At 41.0% G+C, this 20,321-nt stretch overlaps 1 protein-coding gene across 2 annotated transcripts in view; it reads right to left on the minus strand.

Moving 5' to 3' along the window:
- Positions 1-16,185: 16,185 nt before the first annotated feature.
- Positions 16,186-20,321, minus strand: part of gosr1 (golgi SNAP receptor complex member 1) — a 28,352-nt gene continuing 24,216 nt past the window's right edge. The window contains exons 8-9 of one of the 2 annotated variants that reach the window (XR_004569919.1): positions 17,600-17,755; positions 16,186-16,714 (exon numbers count right to left, since the gene is read on the minus strand). Coding sequence is in view for 1 of the 2 variants with exons in the window: in XM_034225653.1 (XP_034081544.1) it covers positions 16,622-16,746; positions 17,673-17,755 (208 nt within the window). In the remaining variant the exon portion in view is untranslated. Of the gene's footprint in view, positions 16,747-17,599; positions 17,756-20,321 lie in introns of both variants that reach the window. The other variant, XM_034225653.1, reaches the window with a different exon arrangement.

Genomic DNA, 20,321 nt, shown 5'->3' on the forward strand with positions numbered 1-20,321 from the left:
AAAGTACAAATATGATTTCAATTACCTTACACATACTATATAAGAGTGGACAAAGTAAAAGCTACACATGTACAGTGAAATAGAAAACAAGACGGTATGTGAATGTAGGGCTGCACAATTAATCTATTGTTAATCCGGATTCCAAATGTAGGTTTCCCTAAATGAAATGAACATGAGTAACTGTGATGGAAATTTGAATTTCGCGCTCAGCTTGTAGAAAACATTTTCTGGATGTTGCAGCTGCAGTCAGAGTAGAACAATATGCAACTGAGAACAGAAGAACAAAACCAGAATGCACTAATTCAGGTGAAGACGACCCTATTCAAGCCTTATTTTAAAGCAAATATATGTTAATGTTGGGGTAAAATGCACATCAAAACTCATGCACATTTAACAAAATCAGTTAGATTTATATAAACTCACCAAAGCCAATGGGATTTGGCTATTTTCTTGCTGGGCTATTCCAGACATCTGAATGATTTTTACTCAAAGGAATAAAAACACGTTTCCTGTTCTGAAAGTGACACATTTCTCATTTCTGAGCACTGTCACAGACACGCCATGGAAATGTTCAATATGACATTTCTTAAAGATAATGTCATGTTTCAACGTTTTCATTTGGTATCGATGATATCAGATCATTGCCCATTAGTACACTAGCAGGTATGAAGCACACATGAAAGCAAAATCAGCTGTGCCATTTTTAATTATTTATAAGTGAAATGAAAATATCTTATCCTTAAAAAATCCAATCATAAAGTAAATTGTAATGAAAATAATCGTGTAATATTAATAATTAATAATATCGTGAGTACTATTAATGTGCAATGTTCACTTTATTGAGACGGAATGGAAGAGATGGCTTCTGCAGTAAATGTAGGCTACAGCTCTTGCTCTAAACTCTGTCCCTACAGCGGGTCTGACACACATTGTGCCTCAGGAAGACAAACACCATTTATCATGGCCGCTACAACTGGGTTACAGACATCTCTGGGAAGAAAGGGGGAAGAAAGCCATTTGTGATAGATATTTCACTTCTAAAGCCAGCTCTCCACAATACACAGAGTTTCTGCCTGATGCAATCCTTACACACCAATCCAGAAACAAATCCGTTAAGAAATACAACCATTATCTGTGAGAGCTTTTTCTAGGTAATATAAATGTAAAATTGTACTTTACCTATCTTTAACGTCCTCGTAAAAAGCTTTTACGCCCATCAATACAACAATTGAGGCCATCATCAACTGAAAGATTTAACAAGCCACTCTACGTGTATGGTTTCTACAGACACAGACTTACATTTCAGATGCTGTGAGAAACAGACTTTGTGCTTGTCAGAAGTTACCCTGTTACTGTACCCTTCTAAGTGAGAATATCTGCCACTTAGTTCTGCTTCGGCGCCGCTGGGTTTGACTGGCTGAAATATTCAGGAGCTCAATGCTTCAGCACCTCCGCGACAGCATGTACATGTCTGGACCAAATTTAGACTCCAGCACATTGCTTCCCTCCTGAAGTAAGTGAGAGATTCATGGGATGGTGGCTATGCTTGTCTGGCTACTGTTTCACTTTCAGTCTTATTTTGTGAGGAAGGCATCACACAGAAGGAATGAGGACAAGACTCCAATGTTATCCTTTTCCGTCCATTGAAGTGAGCCTGATGCTGTGAGACATAAAACACATTGATGTTTCTCACACACACAAGCTTTCACATTCTTACACCCCTCCCCAACAAAGACTTTAATCTAAAAGGGTCACCCCCAGCCGGCAATCAACCCCTTCTCAGATAAACGCTTGATTTCCCATCTTCAAACGCACAAGTCACTTTGTACTTCAGGTGCAGTGAAATGGAATAGTGGTTCATTGGCTCTGCCAGGCAAACTATACATGCAGAACGGATAAATCCTTCAACAGCCGACCATTAAAGCAGGACGTCTTCATTCCTCTTCTCCAGAAACCTAAAAGTGAATAGAGCTGGCGGTGTGGTGTTAAAGACATCTTACTCTTTAAAGGAACTTTGTCACAGTTACCCATTTCAGAAGAATCTGATAACTGTGTTCAGGCTGCAATCCTGTCCCCTCTACCACTCTCAGGAAGGATGAAGCCTCTTGGATAATTGATCAAACTAACAATCCATTTTGACCTCATACTTTTTATATCCTTGCTTTTTTGTTGTTAAATATTAACATGTGCTACATTGACATTTTTTTACAGAGGCTGTTCAGTATTTGGATTACGTTTTTGAATTTGGAAAATGTACTTTTAACATTAATCATTTTCTGCAAATGCCGACAACCAACCATCATCGGTGATATTCCAGCCAGGGAGTCCCCAATCTTTCTGTCCCTCTCTTTATAACAATAAGACAAATACAAAAATAGGGGTGAGATATAACTGATTGGTTTGTCGGGTGTTTGAAAATTGTGAAAACCAAAATAAAAAGCTGATCCAGGCCCTCCGAACTGTCTGAAGAAGTTACCAGAAAGATTTTTCACTCTCCCCGTACTACTTTTCTTACATTTTGGAGTGCCTGGATGGCTTTACTTTCACATAAAACACAACAGTAATTTATTTTTAAAGGAATGCTCCACTCATTAGATAATTAATCAAAACTTCAGTATTTAGTGAAACATTATGTTTAAACCATACCCTGAAGAAATCAGCGATATTCCCCGGTAAATAATGATTGTATAGCTCTTTTTTTTATCAAAACCTGTATATTCCGTCAGGCCGCTGCCATTTTGCCCATTTTCAGTAGTCACGTGATGGTCGTGACGTCATCCATGCGTTCACTTTGTAAACACACGAAAACATGGCGAAGTTTTGAGCAATATGAAGAGATTGGAAGGGGGAATTCAGCCATACAGGTTCGAGCCTACTTAGTACTACTTAGTAGATACAATGATTTTGATTACTAGATATGTATGCATGTAGTACCACCCTTGCTAGCGATTCCCTCTCTAGTTTAGCATACTCAGCCTCGTTGTCCCTGGCCTGGCCCTAGAACCACGATTTTATGGGGCCGGAAAAACTGGGGGAAAATACCCACTAGCCGGTACTACGCTATATGGAAAGGCCACCAAAAACTGGCCTGGCCTGGACGATAAAGGACGTTTAAACGGGGCTACCCGCTGCAATGGAAATGCGCTATAACATACCTTATTCTTACTCCGAGCACTACTTCTGGTCCTCCGTCGCTTCACACTTGCAGAGGGCGATTTCTCAACTGGCCGAACTGGTGTCCTGGTCGGCGATGACACCAGAAAGACCGATGGTACTTAAGTTAAGTAATGGTTGTTCAATAAATCCCATGTTATGTTTTATCATACTACTCAGAGTAGTCGTCCGGAAACTTGAAATGTTCGCCTGTGGATCTTTCGGTTCGGGCCGGCCACATTTCGCTAGCCACTGCCTCCGAACGTACTTCCTACGCTTACCTTTTGGCAACAGATGGAACCGAGCATTCCGTGGATTGTTCCTATCAGAATTGTGGCAATGTTTCGCGATACAATGAGGCATATTTGAAGAGAGTAACTACAGTAAATAACATGAACATCAACGTGTCCTCGAAACCAAACGCATGGTTTACGTCACGTCCGGTAAAATGGCGCCGCCCACAGTGTTGATGTTATTTCGGTAATTAATCAGTTTAAAATCACTGATAATGTCATCGGATTAAAAAAAAAGAAGAAAAAAGACTGGCAGAGACTGGTCTGTTTTATCGGATGATAATTATTTAAAAATGAGTGTCATGAGCATACCATTCCTTTAAATGGCAATGTACAACTACAGTTTTAGTGACTTCCGGGGCGCTCACGCTGGTGCGACCTGGGAGCAGCTGTGTGTGTCATGCTTTGTTTTTTTGTTGTTCTTCTAGTTTGTGTGAACTTTTCTACATCCAGGAGCTTGTGTGGATTATTTTAATTATGCGTCTATATATGCGTCCTTGCGGTGCTTTGGACTCTTTTCAGCCGTATGGCATGGGGACTCAGCGGTGACTGCTGAGTCACAGGCTCATCTACAGCCGCGAGCTGCTGCTGGATATGCAACCCAATCTCACGGCATTTCGTGTTCACCAACACGATTTTTAATCTATTGATTCGTGTTCACCAACACGATTTGCCCCTTTTTTTTCCCCGTGTTGCACAGCACGATTTTAAAAGCAATGTATTTCTACTGCCTGCAGCACGTCTTTTTCTCCGGTCGGGTCATGGGAGACCGGAAGCTGTGTGGTTCATAAAAACATGTTCTTACTCAATATCAAGCCACAATTATTGCTTTTATTTTAAATCGTATAATTTCGGACTTTTGTTGCCGTCTGTGAGGAAAATAAATGGGGCTCAGAGCCTCAGAATACGGAAATCTGTATTTTTAAATATTTTGTTCCTTCTAATTCGTTATTCTTTTCGGCCGAGGCTATATACAGGACGGTCCTGTACACAACGCCAAATGGCTATATACAGGACCGTCCTGTACACAGCTCTCTGAAATGGCTATATACAGGACGGTCCTGCACAGAAGCCCTGAAATGGCTATATACAGGACGGTCCTGTATATAAGGTCTCTGAAATGGCTATATACAGGACGGTCCTGTATATAAGGTCTCTGAAATGGCTATATACAGGACCGTCCTGTATACAAGCTCCGAAATGGCTATATACAGGACCGTCCTGTAAACAGCTCTCTGAAATGGCTATATACAGGACGGTCCTGTATATAGCCATTTCGGAGCTTGTCTACAGGACGGTCCTGTATATAGCCATTTCAGAGACCTTATATACAGGACCGTCCTGTATATAGCCATTTCAGAGACCTTATATACAGGACCGTCCTGTATATAGCCATTTCAGAGGGTTGTGTACAGGACGGTCCTGTATATAGTCATTTGGCGTTGTGTACAGGACGGTCCTGTATATAGCCATTTGGCGTTGTGTACAGGACGGTCCTGTATATAGCCACTCCCATTCTTTTCCAAAATAACACACTGTTATTTACTCACCAATAACACACAATTATCCTTGCTTTTATTTATTGGTTTAATTCCATAATATCGGGCTTTTTTGGCGTCCGTCAGGAACTGAATTTCAAAATAAAAATAACCGGAAACAGACGTAGGCCTATAAGGGACATTTCGAGCATCATTGCGATTGTCAACATTTCTGAGTTTAGGATGGCCGAAGACACTACACTACCCATAATCCCCAGCTATCGTTTAGGACTACAGTCCCCGTAAGGTTACGCAGAGCGTCAAACAGCTGTGTGAAATGGAACGAAACCACGCCAGACTATCCAAAACTGGAATCGAACGCCCCCCCAGAACTACACATGCTGGCTATTGTGTTTCGCAAAATGTTCTATGGGACGTCTCTACTGAACGTTTTCGTTTTTCCCACAATTAGAAGTTGCAAGTATTAAACACATTGGTGTTATCAAATGTAAAACATATAATTAGTAAATGGGTGAAAATCGCTTGTGTCCATAATGCGCAGCTCATGACAACTCATTGTTACTTTGTAATTCTACTCCACTACAATTCAGAGGTTAACCTGGTATTTTTACTCCACTGCATTTATTTGAGTTACTTTGCAGATTCTGATTAATTATGTGAAATATAAACAACCCTTAAATCAGACTTTAGTTACACAAGAGCAGTGTTGGGAGTAACGATACAGTAACGCCGTTATTTTTGGCAGTAACTAGTACTCTAACGCATTACTTTTTTTAATTCAGTAACTCAGTTACCGTTACTACATGGTGCGTTACTCCGTTAGTTTTTTTATATAGTCAACAGCCAGGCGAACAGAGATGAGTACTGTACTTAAATGTACTTAGATACTTCCTGTGTCACATGCGGAGATGCGCTGTGGGCGTGTTTGTGTTGTTTACTAACAAGACTATCATGACGGCGGCGGAGCTCAAGTCTAGTTTCTCCACCTGGAGATATTCTCACTATTTCACTTTTGTCGAGCACAAAGAAAAGAACGTTTTAGTTAAATGTAAGTTGTGTCTTGGCGGGTCAAAGATCCTATCTACTGCCCAAACCAGTAATTCAAATCTCTTAAAACATCCGGAAAAACAACATGCTGTGACGAAGCTAGTAGCTAAGACCACAGCCGACGCCACTCCACCTCCACCTAAGCAACAGCGGCTGGATTTTAACCGAGGGACTGCTAGCCAGGGAAAAGTCGATAAAGCCATTGCACGGTATGTTGTAGAACACATGCAGGCTATTGCTACAGTGGAGTCACCCGCTTTCAGGGAGCTAGTTAGCATGATAGCATGTCCGGACGGAACACTTTTTCCAACTACCTGGAGAAAGAATATACAAAAATGGAAATCCAGCTAATATCGATGCAATCCAGATTGCATATAAGGCATGTCAAGTTGATCAACAGATTGTATTATTCTCCAATGCAATAACAGTACTGAAAGGAAGGCTATAAGGGCATTAATGGGAGCAATTTTTCTAAGTAACTAAAACGTTACGTTTCAAAGTAACGCATTACTTTTTTGTATAAGTAACTAGTAAAGTAGCTGAGTTACTTTTGCAATGAAGTAACTAGTAATGGTAACTAGTTACTGGTTTTCAGTAACAACACTGCACCTGAGTAAAATTCAGGTAAGGTGATTGTCAAGTGCCAACAATCAGGAGAGATATTTGATAGTTGGTGCTTGAGAAGACTAAACATGTATCTGCAATTGACATGAATGGAAACGAGTAATAAAGTATATTCATTACTTGTTATTCTCTACTAATAGTTAATTAAAGACTGTATATTATGGATTATTATATTATATTATATGAATGACACGACTTTACCAGTGTTGCAAAGTAATGGAGAAGGGTATGCTAACTCACAGCTAGTTAGCAGCTACAAGGATTCCAAGGAACAGGAGGGTTGTGTACCGGGTAATACATCTACAAGTGGTAGTCCTCCCTGGAACTCTCTGGGTGCAAAGCCTAAGAGTAAATCACTTCCATGGGATTTGGGAGGACGGATAACAGGCAGAGCCCAGAGCTCCGAAATCTGTGATGCGACCGGCTGGCCTGCATTGTTATCACCCAGCAAGAGCGCCTCTTCAACCCCTATTCATACTAGGAAACAGCAGTGGACAGCTGCTAAAGGGAGAATTACAAACAATCCTCCTAAACCACCAAGTGTGCCAATCCAGAACAGATACGCTCCGCTGACCGAGAACCGGAGATCTGATGACCTGGATAACCTGTCCTCTTCACGCAGCAGGGTAAGGACCAATAGCTACTCTAAAAGTAAAAGGCTAGAGGGAAAGCTAACGACTGGGCCTGAAACTCTGATTGTGGGTGACTCTGCTGTAAGAGATGTAAAAGGTCTGTGTAATAAGAACAACACCAAAGTACTCTGTTTTCCCAAGGATGTGGTCTCTGACTTGGCTGAGAAGATCCTGCATATTGGGGCTGAACATCCGATTGTGAAGAATGTGGTACTGCACATTGGAACAAATGATGTTGTGAAACAACAGTCAGAAGTGCTGAAAGAAGACTTTAAATGTTTGTTGGAAACTGCCAGCTCTCTAAATGCAGAGGTGTTCATCAGTGGCCCTCTACCGCCAGTCAGAAGAGGAGTGGAGAGATTCAGCAGATTGTTTGCACTGAACACCTGGCTTTCAACGGGCTGTACTGACCATTCTGTTAATTTTATTGACAATTTTAACTTTTTCTGGGATCGCAGACATCTTTTCAAGGCAAATGGAGTTTGCCTGAACAAGTCAGGAGTGAAATTGTTTATCTCTAACATATTCAACTGCCTGCGTCATCAATCTGTTCCCTCTGCCAAGGACAAGCGGCAAGAGGAATCAAAACACGAGAAAGACACAACACATCACGCAGAAAACCCTGAAGAATTATCACTGCACCCGCCTGAGGAATGTTCTGATTATGGGAGACATATGAGACACATGGAGGAGTCTCCACTGCCCCCCCCCCCCTGTCAACGCCTTTGAGGATACTCCGTTCACCCTTTCACCCTCGCCCACCCTCCTGGAGATCGATGAACACACAAAGGAGATACAGAGGATTGGCACCGATTCCTTCCTGGAGTTCAAAGACCAAACGAAGGCGATACGCAGGGCTGGCACCATGTCCTTTACCCCCGCTCCTCAACGACGCCCACCAAAATCACCGCGGAGACGCGCACCATCTCCCCCGTCCTCATCACCGCGCCTACGTCAACCACCTCCCCGCCCTGGCAGCATGTCCTCTACCCCCGCACCATCTCCCCCGTCTCCATCACCGTGCCTACGTCGACCACCTCCCCTCCCTTCGAGGGGGCTTCTGCAGTCTCCGAAGCCTGATAAGGATGTGTGTGTACAAAACACAACAAACTCTTACTGATATGTGATGGGTCCAGGCTCAAGGGCGTATGGCACTCTCAACTCTTTCCAGGACATGTCGGGGCCCTGCCTGCCAGTAGCTTTGCCGATATCTGTGTTGATAGGTAATAGATTAAGAGCGGTGAATCATAGAAACAGGAAGCGCTCAAACGTTTGTGTGAGTTTATCTAATTTAGCAGTGATTCCATGTCAGCCACAGCTTGTTACAAAAAACATGACTGATAGTGTGTTTAACAAACTTAAACTAGCTTTATTAAATGTCAGGTCTTTGGCAGGAAAAACATTTTTAATCAATGATTTAATCACTGAGCACAATCTTGATTTTATGTTTTTAACAGAAACTTGGATTGAACAAAATAACAGTGCAGCTGTTCTTATCGAATCAACCCCTCCCAACTTTAGTTTTATGAGTCAGGAAAGAATGCATAAGAAAGGGGGTGGAGTTGCTATTCTGTTCAATGATTCCCTTCAATGCAGGAAGACATCGTATGGAAACTTTGATTCTTTTGAATATGTGGCCCTTCGGCTGAAATGCTCCTCTCGAGCTCTGTTCCTAAATATCTATAGACCACCCAAATACTGTGCAAGCTTTGTTGATGACTTTACTGAACTGCTGTCTATAGTGTGTATTGACTTTGACCGTCTAGTCATTGTTGGTGATTTTAACATCCATGTTGACAACCCCCAGGACAGAGGGGCTAAAGAACTATTTTGTGTTCTTGATAGCTATGGACTGACTCAGCATGTGACGGAGCCCACGCACAATAAGGGGCACACTCTGGACTTAATTATCTCAAAGGGTCTGAATATCTCTAAGGTTGTGGTGACTGATGTTGCACTCTCTGACCATTCCTGTGTTTTCTTTGAGAGCTCTATTTCTGTTCACAAAAATGTTCAAAAAGAGGTAACCACAAAGCGATATTTAACTGAAAATACTAGGGAAATGTTTACTCAGAATTTCTCTTCCACACTTGCCCCTGCCAACATCTCAGTAAATGAGCTAGTAGATCATTTTAATTCAAAAATTAAAAATGTTATAGATGCCATTGCTCCAACTAAGGTAAAGGAAGTGTCTGGCAAGAAAATATCTCCATGGAGAAAGGCCATGACCGTGAAAACAGAAAAAAGAGAATGTCGAAAAGCTGAACGCAGGTGGCGAAAAACAAATCTCCAGGTTCACTTTGAAATCTATAAAGAGAGACTTGGCCTTTATAATTTGGAATTGAAAAACGCACGACAATCGTTCTTCTCTGACATCATTACCAAAAACAAAAACAACGCACGTGCCTTGTTTGCTACCGTCGACAGACTAACTAACCCCCCAGTGTCAGTAGCCTCTGAATTTCTATCCACCAGGGCGTGCAATGATTTTGCCTCCTTTTTCACTGACAAAATTCAGAAAATCAGACAAGCAGTCAGTGCCTCTGCATCAGGAACAGCAAATGTGTTGTCCCTATCTCCACTTAACATCAATTCAGACATCATGACACAATTCCATCAGATTAATGATAAAAACCTAGAGGACATTATTCAACTTCTGAAATCCTCCTCTTGCTGCCTTGATATTATTCCAACAGGATTTTTCAAAGATGTTTTGCCTTGCATGGCCTCAGATCTACTTCATATAGTAAACAAATCTCTTCACTCAGGTGTTTTTCCACAGGCCCTGAAAACTGCAGTCATTAAACCGCTCTTAAAAAAGAATAATCTAGATGCTTCAGTAATGAACAATTACAGGCCCATATCAAACCTCCCATTTCTAGGTAAAATCATTGAAAAAGTTGTTTTTCAACAGTTGAGTAATTTCTTGCATTTAAATAACTGTTTCGATGTGTTCCAGTCAGGCTTTCGTCCAAACCACAGCACTGAGACTGCTCTTGTAAAGGTCTTTAATGACATCCACTTAAACACAGACAGTGGCAGAACTTCAGTGTTAGTATTATTAGATCTCAGTGCTGCGTTTGACACTGTTGACCACAGCATATTACTAGACCGACTGGAGAACTGGGTGGGACTTTCGGAAACAGTTCTGAATTGGTTTGAATCCTACTTAAAGGACAGAAACAACTTTGTTTCTATAGGTAAATACACATCTGAGTTGACAAATATGACATGTGGGGTTCCTCAAGGCTCCATCTTGGGGCCTCTTCTCTTTAACATCTACATGCTACCACTGGCTCAGATAATGAAGAACAACAAAATAAGTTACCATAGCTATGCAGATGACACACAAATGTACGTAACAATTTCACCAGGAGACTATGCTCCAATTCAAACACTGAGTAAGTGCATTGAACAAATCAATGACTGGATGTGTCAGAACTTTCTCCAATTAAACAAAGATAAAACGGAGGTAATGGTTTTTGGAGCCAAGGCAGAACGTATAAAAGTTAGCGCTGAGCTTCAGTGTGCAATGTTCAAAACAACAGATAAAGCCAGAAATCTAGGTGTAGTCATGGACTCTGACCTGAGTTTCAACAGTCACATTAAAACTGTTACTAAATCAGCCTACTATCACCTAAAGAATATATCTAGGATTAAAAGACTAATGTCACAGCAGGATTTGGAAAAACTTGTCCATGCTTTTATCTTCAGTAGACTCGACTACTGCAATGGTGTCTTCACAGGTCTCACTAAAAAATCTATTAGGAAGCTGCAGCTAATTCAGAACGCCGCTGCTCGAGTCCTCACTAACACTAATAAAGTGGATCACATCACTCCTGTTCTGAAGTCTTTACACTGGCTTCCTGTGTGTCAAAGAATAGATTTCAAAATACTGCTGCTGGTTTATAAAGCACTGAATGGTTTAGGCCCAAAATACATTTCTGACCTACTGCTAAATTATGAACCATCCAGATCTCTCAGGTCTTCAGGGACTGGTCAGCTTTCTGTCCCCAGAGTCAGAACTAAACATGGTAAAGCAGCGTTCAGTTATTATGCTCCAAATATCTGGAACAAACTCCCAGAAACCTGCAGGTCCGCTACAACTCTGACTACTTTTAAATCCAGGCTGAAGACTTTTCTTTTTGTCGCTGCTTTTAATTGAACTATTCATATCTTAGCTCACTGTAACTTTTATCCATGTACTTTTTTCTTTTAATGTTTAATTGACAGCACTGTAACTTTTATCCATGTATTTTTTTTTGTAATGTTTATTTTATTAGCTTTTCTTTTTAATGACTGATTTTAAATGCCATTTTCTTAATCTCTTTCATTTTTTGTAAAGCACTTTGAATTGCCTTGTGTTGAAAAGTGCTATATAAATAAACTTGCCTTGCCTTGCCTTGGCTTATAGTATCTTCTTGATTTTTTATATTCTATATTTATACTTTCCTCCTATGAAAGTATGTACTCTTAATATTTTTTTAATCAAATAAAACACAATAATTCAATAACGTGCTTTAACCACTAGGAGGTGCACACAAGGTACACACAGCCATAATAACTTTGTATTATTAGTGTAGGACACTTATGTTTTCGTACAACATCTGAAGATGTGTAGTTTTATGCATGCTTTCACATAATTTTACAGCATATTGCTATACTATTTCAGACTCAGTATTTACATTCTTACATTCAAAGAAAATCAGTAATATCTTTAAAAACTACAGTCCTTTTATATCAGCTGTGCACCGTTATGGTGTAAATATAACTTATCTGTGAATGAGATCAAATGTAAAAGTCAGCCGAATTAGTGTTGATACTGCAAGGAGACGTATTGTGTGAAGAGAAATTGAAGATGTTGTTTAATTGTTGAATATATTTATGATCCACGTCAATTATTCAGTTTCGGCGGCATTTTCTCAGTTTTTCCAAAGGTCTTCTCATCAGGGCTCTATAAATAAAGAACTACGGCAGATCTGTAATATACAATGCAGCCGAACCGTGTATTACAATGCCGTTATGTGATGACTTTCAAAGAGAAAAGCAAGAGCGCTCGGAATTAAGTATTATTTAAAAATGTTTTCCGGATTTCATATCATATAAACACCAAATCCCAGCATGCATTGCGGCTAAAACATCCAATAAGCTAGCTTAAAACCATAGCTGAGGATCTTGGGTAATCGCTCGAAATGCCTACATCTGTTTCCGGTTATTTTTATTTTGAAATTCAGTTCCTGACGGACGCCAAAAAAGCCCGAGATTATGGAATTAAACCAATAAATAAAAGCAAGGATAATTGTGTGTTATTGGTGAGTAAATAACAGTGTGTTATTTTGAAAATAATAACAAATTAGAAGGGAAAAAAGATTTAAAAAATACAGATTTCAGTATCCTGAGGCTCTGAGCCCCATTTATTTTCCTCACAGACGGCAACAAAAGTCCGAAATTATACGATTTCAAATAAAAGCAATAGGCTTGATATTGAGTAAGAACATGTTTTTATGAACCACACAGCTTCCGGTCTTCCTCGACCCGACCGGAGAAAAAGACGTGCTGCAGGCAGTAGAAATACATTGCTTTTAAAATCGTGCTGTGCAACACGAAAAAAAGGGGCAAATCGTGTTGGTGAACACGAATCAATAGATTAAAAATCGTGTTGGGGAACACGAAATGCCATGAGACTGACTGGGTTGGGATATAAATTCACTGGCAGCAAGTAACCCTATTCCGCCTATTCCCCACTTCCTAAGAAGTGGTAGTACAAATGCTTTACCGGGCGGGATGTTGCCCAAAAATCGTCGGAGGAAGAGAGGAAGGAGAGGAGGCGTTCAACGCAGACTGAGGACAAACGGGCTAGACAATCGACGCCGGCTCCCTCCGCTCCCAACTATCCTTCCCTCCAATGTTCAATCCCTACGGAACAAATTGGACGAATTGGAGGCTTGTGCTAAATTCAAGCGAGATTACAGGGACGCGTGTCTGCTGGCATTCACTGAGACGTGGCTGAAAGCCTCGGACAGCAACGAGGACCTACACATCAGCGGTTTTGGGTACCCTGTTCGGATGGACCGGTCGCCTGTCATAACAAACAAATCCTGCGGGGGTGGAGTATGCTTTTATATCAACAAAATGTACTGTAATTCCTTCACAGTTCGGGAGGAAATATGTACTCCGGATCTTGAACTGTTATCCATTTCACTTCGCCCCTTCTACTTGCCTAGAGAGTTCCCCCAGCTGTTTTTCACTATTGTTTACATTCACCCACAGGCAAACGCCTCAGCAGCCACTCAGCTGATTGAGGAAGTTACTAACAGACTGGACTCCCTCTCCCCGATGCTCCTAAATTTATTTTAGGAGATTTTAATCACTGTCAGGTGCATAAGACCTTAAAAACATACGAGCAGTATGTCACATGTCCTACAACTTTAAATAAATCCACTATTGACTTATGTTACGGCACGGTGCCTGGTGCGTTCAAGTCCCTGACCATGCCCCCTTTTGGAGCTTCATACCACACGAGCGTTCTTCTGGTGCCGATCTACAAACCCATCTGCAGGAAACAAGTGTGCACAAAAAAAACTGTGAAATGTTGGACAGAGGAAAGCATTGCCACCTTACAGGCATGTTTGGACTGCATGGATTGGGATGTGTTTTATAGCTCATGCTCTGATCTCAATGAACTGACGTCAACTGTCTCATCCTACATATTATTTTGTGTGGAGTCTAACATTCCTTGTAAAGACATTACCGTCTTCCCTAATAATAAGCCGTGGGTCACGAAGGAACTAAAGAGTGTTATAAATAGAAAGAAACGTATATTTTATACTGGAAACAGTCAGGACAAAAAAGAAATTAACAGAGAATTAAGAAATGAGATAAGAAAAGCTAAAATAGCTTATAGGGATACGGTGGAACTCAAATACAGCAGTGGAGATCTTCGGGAAGCCTGGAGGGGAATCAAATCAATGTCCTCCATCTCCCAGGGTAACAACAATGACAGGGCTAGGAATACAATTAACATTGAGGGAACAAATGAGGCAGACCTCCCCAATGCTTTTAACATTTTTTATTCTCGATTCGAGAAAAATGATTTATCCATAAACACCTCAACCCTTAGAGCGTCTCTCTCACCTATCTCAGACATAGTCATTGAACAGGATGATGTTAGGAATCTCTTAAAACTAGTCAATATTAGGAAGGCCCCAGGTCCTGACCATATTTGTGGGCGGACACTCCAGTATTGTGCTAGCGAACTCTGTGGTGTTTTCCAGCATATCTTCCAATTGTCACTTCAGAATAGCCAAATTCCTGATATGTGGAAATCCTCAACTGTAATTCCCATCCCTAAGAAGCCTCATCCTAAAGTCCTAAACGACTTCAGACCGTGGCTTTAACGTCATTGGTAATGAAAATGTTTGAAAAAATTGTTAAAGGCCTTGTCATGTCAGTAATAGGTGGTGAACTTGATCCACTACAATTTGCGTATCAGGCAGGGAGAGGCGTAGAGGATGCAAAGCTTTTTATACTGCACACCCTCCACAAACACCTTGAAAAGCCACAAGCCCATGCCAGGCTTTTGTTTGCTGACTTTTCTTCAGCATTTAACACAATGCAGCCGCATCTCCTGGTAGAGAGCCTATTATGTCATTTTAAACTGCCCGATCAACTTGTTTTATGGATTTTAAACTTTCTAACTAATAGAGAGCAGAAAGTGTCTGTCAATGGACGCCTCTCTGACTCTGTCATCACTTCCACAGGCTCGCCTCAAGGATGCGTTCTTTCGCCCCTACTTTTTATAATGTACACTGATAAATGCAGGAGCATGCAAGACAACAGCTACCTGGTTAAATTCTCTGACGATACCGCCCTCTTGTCCCTCCTTAGCGGCTCAGAATCAGGCCACGAGGGTGCTCTTGCCGATTTTATTTCCTGGTGTGATGACAGTTTTCTGGATTTAAATGTCTCCAAAACCCAGGAATTGATCATTGATTTTAGACGTCACAAGGATGTTCCTAAGGAGTGCATCATACACAATGACGAGGTAGAAATTGTCACATCATACAAATACTTGGGCACCATTTTCGATGAGCACCTCAAATTTGATGTGAATACTGAGTGTATTGTGAAGCGGGGTCAACAGAGAATGCACCTTCTTCGCAAACTGAACTCTTTCTCTGTCAGGCCCTTCGTTCTTTGTCGTTTTTACCAAGCATTCATTGAGAGCCTTATTTGTTTTTCTTTTATCTGCTGGTTCCATAGCCTTACACTGAAAGACAGGAACAGCCTGAACAGCATTGTTAAAACCTGCTCCAAGATCATCGGCGTGAAACAGAGAGACTTAAATTCCTTCTGTAACCAACAGATTCTGCGGAAAGCAGAGAGCATTCTGAACTCTCCAGGTCGTGTTCTTTCACATGAATTTCGTCTGTTGCCTTCAGGGCGTAGATATGCTCTACCTGCTCAAAGGACTAATCGCTTTTCTAAATCATTCATCCCTTCTGCACTCAAACTTTTAAATTCTGGAAAGGCTTTTAACTTGATTATTTATTTATTTATTTATTATTGTGATGCTTTGAACTATTTATAGTGTAAATTAGAATTATTCACATCTGTGCTCCCGGGTGTATCTGTGTGTTTTTCTTCTTGTATGTTCCTGCCTGTGTACATGACATAAGCTGCTGCTCATAACCAATTGCCCCTTGCGGGATTAATAAAGTTGTTGATTGATTGATAGTAAACAAAATATATTTGTACAAGCCCTGCTGTTACATCCTGGTGGTTAAACCTATCGAAAATGTAGAGTTCACAGCATATAGTTGAACCTACTGCTGCAGGTCTCCCTTGAAAAAGAGATCGTTGATCTCAATGGGATTTTACCTGGATAAATAAAGGTTTTGAATTGAATAGTTGGAAAAAAGCGTTAAATGTTCAGTATCTAGTAGTACCACACACACTGATATGAATAATTTATTAATTTCACATTATACAGCCCACAATGAACTCTCCATCCCACTTCCATTAAAAAGGACAATTGAACAAAAAATCCTCCCTGTGGAAAATAATGATGCATCACACGTTCTCACAGTCTCTTCACACTCTCCAGTGAGTTATCAATATATTTAATTAAAATCTAGACTTATTTTGTACTTTTGGTCTCCATTCACTTGTTGGCAGCCCTCCATCTGTCCCACTGCTAAATACAAGTTCAGTAGTTCTTGTTGGCCAAATCTGTTCCCGTCCAAGATCTGGACCAACTGAATGTCCCCCTGCTCAGGAGCCTCGGGTTATCCAATCACTGAGCTTAGTCTCTGGGTATCCCATGTTACAGAGAGCACGTCGAGTGCGGCTCCTTTAAACATTCAGCAGGCTTTCAGTGGAAGGCGTAGAGCAGGAGGAGGATGGTGCAGACGCCGATCACTGTGCCGAGGATCAGGGAGTCCCTCCTCTTCCTCAGGTTTATTCGCTGGATGAGATTGTTGATGGTTGGGAAACGGTCGAGGAGGGTCAAAAGTTAAGGAAGATCACAGATATTTAAATTCACAAAGACATCTTCGGTTGGTAGTCATAAATCACACTTTGGATGTCGATGCCATGCAAATATAAAATCTCAGGACAGCTAGCAAACTGAACATTTGAAGGCTTAATGATTCAGACAAAAATCTTAATCTTATTTTTGCCATATAATGAGATCTCAATAATATGATATCTAGAATTGGGGAACATGATGGATATTGAACTTTTAAAAAAACTCAAGGAAAAGGGTGCACTGAATTTATAACGGTTTTGTTTTATATGGAGATTTTTAGTTTTATCAAGTCAAATTCCTCGTATGTGTGAACCTACCTGGCAAGAAACCCGTTTCTGATTCTGAAAACAGGAGCATCATCGCTAAACAAAATGCGGCACAGTTTTCATTTGATCAACATTATCTTGGTTTTGTTACCTTTGGAAGCCAAAATGCAATTGTAAATAAAGTCATGTAAATTACCAGAGCTACTTAAAAGAGGACTGATTAAACGTATAACATGGTAAAAAAAAAATCCCTCTACACCTGCATTAGCCCAGACCATTTTGCATTACTTGGCTTCTTAAGTATTTGATAAGTATCAAAAGATAATTTGTGTGAATGACCACTTCTTGGTCCATCCCTATAATATAACAAAGACCCACTTTCCATCAGAGAAAAGCAATATGTGAGCATTGATTTCTAAAGGATCAGCATTCATTTCATACCACCAATCCTTCAGCTTCCAATCCATTGTGAGCTTTCTTCTATTTGGTTCCACACACAACTATGCGATTAACATTGCCAACGGCGTGTGATTAATTAGGTGGTTGTTCGTTTTACCTGATGTTGGCCTCCTTCCCCTTCCCCTCCAGGGAGACCATAAAGCAACCTTAATGTGCAGCATGAAGGATACTGGCCAGTGTGTTGACCCGGCTCTGTATAGATTTCAGGAAGCCACGCTGCGAGGTCATGTTCTCCTTGGTCGCCATGGCAATACTAAAAGACAAAAGGGAGAACTTAGATGAACAGTGACAAAATGCTGCATGGTATTGCACTCATTAGTATTGTTAAGAGCCTTTGACTGCAAGTGAGAACGCTAAAGCTGGCAAGGCGGAAAACAGAACCACCTAAAAGGGTCTATTGTTGAAAATAAATTAAGATGTCCTGTCACCTACATTTGCTCCCTACAAGCACCATGTCAGGAAAGCATGTATGACCAAAGAAAAGCTAGTTTCTAAACAATTATTAGATTTTTTTGAGTTGCTTTTTTAATTTTTAGTATTTAAAGCTAGAGTTGGTAATAAAAATCCTTTTTTTTAAAAAAATTTTTTTTAAATGTTCTTTATATCCTGGCAGCCATTAACAAATCAAATGATCTCACACAAAAAAAGATCTGGTATCTTTAGCTGTCGACCGGACTGTAACAAGCCTGTCCAATCATTTCATTGGTTGCATACATTTAGAATATACTGTACTGTTGTTCATTTCTCAATATCACAGCTTCATCTTTACGTCGGTGCCTACGATATGTGTGTGAGCTGTGGCTTGTACAGGAAGGTGTAGAGTTGCTGTGTTACTGTAGCACCTTTCAGTGCAGCAAAGTGCCGCTGGGCAGTTGGCAGGAAAGGTTTCAGGCTCTATGTTTGCCCTCTGTGGCGTCTGTTACAAGCAGTAATCAATGGAAGCTACACTGCCCTCGTTTGAGCCCTTCTCAGAGAGAGACATTTAGAAAAATACTCCCCAGAACAACCCGACAATGACAAAACACTGACTTTAGCTTAGTGTTAATATGCTCAAAGAACAGGTGGCACAAAATGTAACTGTTGGCAGCGAGGTGATAAGCAGTTAGCGCCCAGGGGACTGACCCCTCCCAGCCCAGAGAGACAGGGCTTCACAGGAGGCCGGGCAAAACAAAGTAAATGAAATTGCCACGGTTGTTTACACTTGGCTGGAAGAGCTGATGAGCAGCAGGCCTAGAGAGAACGGGTGCCTGTGTGTATGAGTGTGTGTGAGGTCATGGCTTCCCCTGACAGTCCACAGTCTTGGCCTGCAGCAGTGTTTTGGGGATCATGTTCTCCTCGGTCAGGGAGAAACACTTTGCTGACTACAGCAACCTCCACACGTCTTGTTTTTGACACACACACACACACACACACACACACACACACACACACACACACACACACACACACACACACACACACACACACACACACACACACACACACACCACACACACACACACACACACACACACACACACACACACACACACACCACACACACACACACACACACCACACACACACACACACACACACACACACACACACACACACACACACACACCACACACACACACACACACACACACACACACACAATGAATCTGTCCATTCAGATTTATTCATACAACCCAAAATTGTGAATCACTAAATCTGCCTCAGAGGGCTCTACAACATACACCCCTCCTAAAAACCTGAATCAGCCTTAGGATAAACAACACAAAAGTTATTCTGATTTGTAAGCACGTCTCAGCATTTCTTTTCAAGGTTGTTTGTTGTTCTGATATGCACCAGAGGGAAATGGAAATAAGGGTCAGTGTTACCAGAGAGGTAACCACAGGAAGAGGACACTCCACACGAGAGAAGAGTAACTGGAGAAGTTGACTGTGTGCTCTTTACTTTAATTCTTCCCAAACAAAGCAACAACAGCAAGCACGTCCAAAGATAAGTAGTTCACTATTCAAAGAGCAAATTGAGAGACAGTTAGGTTCAGTGGCGTTTTTCATATGTACAAAAGTGGTGGGGCACGAACAACTTAGATGTGTATATATACAACTAAGTTATGACATCAAATGAACTTACCAAAGCTGAAGTAGATAGTCAACTTCATTCATTTTCTTTCCGTTTTACTGATTTTAATCGCCATAAGCTGCTCTCTCTCGTCTCCTCTTCACATCTACACTTTTCGCGGCACACGTACTTACAGCCAATCAGCTCTCTGAATAATGAGATGACGTTTGGTGGGTATGGCAGCACAGTGCCCCTATGGTGATTGTTTGTTTGCCGCACACATTGAATAGAAAAATACTCTGAGCATGCGCAGTGTAGTTTTTATAGTACACGTTCATTTTAACAGCAGAGAGAGGAGCTTGCCCCACGTCGCTCAACACGGCTCAATAGGCACACTGTAGACACTAATTAGAAGAACGCAGCAATGTACAGACGAATCAGATGACTAAACATGATCTTAAAATATATTTTAACATATTAGTTTTGCATATTTTGGGGATTATTATTATTATTATAGGTGGGGCTGTGCCTAATGACGATTGGCCACTGGTTAGGTTAGAGCCTTTTATTCATCATTTCTCTATGGACTCAGACGTAACCAGATCTATTTTCTAATGTAAATCATAATCTGGAAATGTTTCAATTTTACACAACATCTCTCCCCAGCAACTATATCTTGCTCCCTTTAGTTAATTAGTTACATTTATTTGAGAGTGTGATAGGATCATTTGAGAAGCAACCTTAATGATTTCCACATTTAACTTGGG

The sequence above is a fragment of the Gymnodraco acuticeps genome, unplaced genomic scaffold (assembly GCF_902827175.1).
Source record: "Gymnodraco acuticeps unplaced genomic scaffold, fGymAcu1.1, whole genome shotgun sequence".
NCBI lineage: Eukaryota > Metazoa > Chordata > Actinopteri > Perciformes > Bathydraconidae > Gymnodraco > Gymnodraco acuticeps.